Below are 2,418 nucleotides of genomic sequence, written 5' to 3'. Positions count from 1 at the left end.
CTGCAGCGGTCCCTGCACTTCCGGCTCCTGCAGCGGTCCCTGCACTTCCAGCTTCTGCAGGGGTCGCTCCACTTCCAGCTTCTGCAGGGGTCGCTCCACTTTCAGCTCCACCATCAGTCCCTCCACTTCCAGCTTCTTCCTCCATCTTTTCATCCTCAGCTCCTTCCTCCATCCATTCCATAAATTCCTCATCTTCCAGCCACCATTCCTCATCAGTTTTGGAGTAGTCTCTGGTGGTGGCAAATACAAAGGTCATCCTCTCCTTGTATGATCCTGTAAGGGAGGTAATTGAAATTATCTCCAAAGCCACATGTACAAAATGATGCGATTAACATTGTGGTGTATGAATGTGTGACTTATTATGTGACTACATCGTAAGTAACCACAAATCTCTAAACTGAATTGAACAAAGCAATATGTAATTTCCACCGCTGTACAGTATGAATAACAGAGTGCGAGCCACCTTCGGCGTGCTTGTAGGTGTTGGTGATGTCCTCCCTCTGCTTGGAACCAACACACTTGGTGGAGATGAACTGCCCGACTCGCTTGGTGTCAGAGTTTAAGGGATACAGTTCACCTTCGCTGCCAACCTGACAGGACGCACGAACACACACAACAAAAAGAAAGCAATCATGAAACGTATCTGGAGATAAAACTGGATCAAGCTTCCACTTGTCTCCAGCTGCCCCTCTTTTTTTTTTTTTGGTAATTGCCCCTGTATGTATTAAGTTGAAGACTGATGAGGATATATGCTCTACTCCCACTTACCAGCCAGTCAATGCAGTCGGCATTGACCTCAGCAAAGACAAATGGGACGTCGTATTTAAAATCAGTGTATCCATCTAAGATGGCTTTGACTGGGGCTGGGCCACAGCAGTATATACCTGTAGGAGGGGAGACAATGAAGGCCATCAGACAGACAAACCACAAATCAGCACTNAAAGCATAGTCATATCTCTTACTGGCAATCAACGTCCGCTTTAAACAGGCCGGCTCCAGACAGAGTCAGAGTGCAGTTCGTCAGGGTTTCATCGGCAGGGTTCATGAAAATCACCTCCCCACTTGCCAGTGCATGCAGTCCGGTCTCAGCAGGAGCCTGGAACACAAACAGTTCATTCCAGTGCAATCGTTTAGGAAACGTCTGCAAATTTGCTTAAAGCCTGCAGAAAAACAAGAAATCATGCAGCATATGTCCCCTGTTGTTGTTGCCTCCCAAACTCACATTCTACCAACATGATGACCCACAGAGTCGGCATTTCATAAACTAGTAACTTTGGTGAGTCTCTGACTTTTTTTTTAGTGCCGGCATCGGGTCAATGTATAGGAATACTCGCCGTTCTCAACTGTACTCTGCGTTTAGTGCCAATTAACTGATTTTGCATGACGACACACTAAAATAAGACGGTGATGCAGGTAAAGCTGCTCATGCCTTTTTATGTCACTGTAAGCAAGTTAGCACTCGAGTTTTAGCATTTAGCTCAAAGTGCTGCCTCACAGACTCGTGTCATATATAGTTCAGGTTTTTCTGTGAAAGGAGAAATCACTAAGTGTCAACTAATGTGGCTGAGTCTCCTTGAACAAAGCAGATGATTTTATAGACAGAAAGTTGGAGGTTTTCTACTGACAGTGATGGTGATCGGAGGGTCCATCAGCACAATGTCATCCGTAGCCAGGTATCTGTTTTCTTTTTCGCCTTTGTCTGTGATCATAGCTGTAATCTTCATGCTCTCACTCTCCACCATGAATTTATGGTAGGCCGAGAACGGGATCACGATGGGGACGGACAGAACTGGAGGAGACAGTGTATAGTTTAGGCCACACTCTAAGATGTTTGCTTCTAAAAGTCAGCAGCAACATAACTGTGCAGAGGAAAAAAAAGCATCCTGAGAAGAGGGAGTCACCTTTCCCAGGCAGCAGCGTCACTTCCTTGTCCTCAGTCAGGATTTTCCCTGCTGGTGACCCGTTGTACTTCATGGCCTGGACGGAGATGTGGATGGACAGCGGCCGGGTATCGCTGCTTTGACTCTGCAGCACCAGCTTCAGGTTCACATCCTTACCGTTGATCATCTTGGACACCTGCAGCACCACACAACGTGGACAATGAGACTCTATGGATGTCATAGAGTTAGGGCGTTTAATGATTGATATTTTGACAAATAACGGAAGAAATGTTTGTCAAAGCAGCTCTATAGAACTTCACAGTAAGCACATTTTCTCCCAGGTTCCATTTGTTTGTGAAATATCCCCAAATACATTTCTGTGTGTTTGCCATTTACTTTGATTCTCATCCTATTTTAGCTTCATTTTTAGTGAGCACAGTATTTGTAATGTAATGCTTTTCCATTAGAAAGTGCAAATCAGAGACGTCGCAACTCACAAAAAACATGAAATTAAAAACTATGATTCACAACATCCTGT

The 2,418-nt window shown here is 45.0% G+C and overlaps 1 protein-coding gene across 1 annotated transcript in view; it reads right to left on the bottom strand.

The window, feature by feature from the left end:
- Positions 1-2,418, bottom strand: part of LOC103365554 (protein-glutamine gamma-glutamyltransferase 5) — a 20,625-nt gene that overhangs the window by 3,562 nt on the left and 14,645 nt on the right. Inside the window, exons 10-12 of the mRNA XM_008293018.1 lie at positions 769-884; positions 464-590; positions 17-273 (exon numbers count right to left, since the gene is read on the bottom strand). Of these exons, the coding sequence (XP_008291240.1) occupies positions 17-273; positions 464-590; positions 769-884 (500 nt within the window). The remainder of the gene's footprint in view (positions 1-16; positions 274-463; positions 591-768; positions 885-2,418) is intronic.

This window comes from Stegastes partitus, unplaced genomic scaffold, assembly GCF_000690725.1.
Source record: "Stegastes partitus isolate 25-593 unplaced genomic scaffold, Stegastes_partitus-1.0.2 Scaffold851, whole genome shotgun sequence".
Taxonomy (NCBI): domain Eukaryota; kingdom Metazoa; phylum Chordata; class Actinopteri; family Pomacentridae; genus Stegastes; species Stegastes partitus.
Note: the sequence above shows the minus strand (reverse complement) of the source record. Positions and strands in the feature narration are given on the sequence as shown.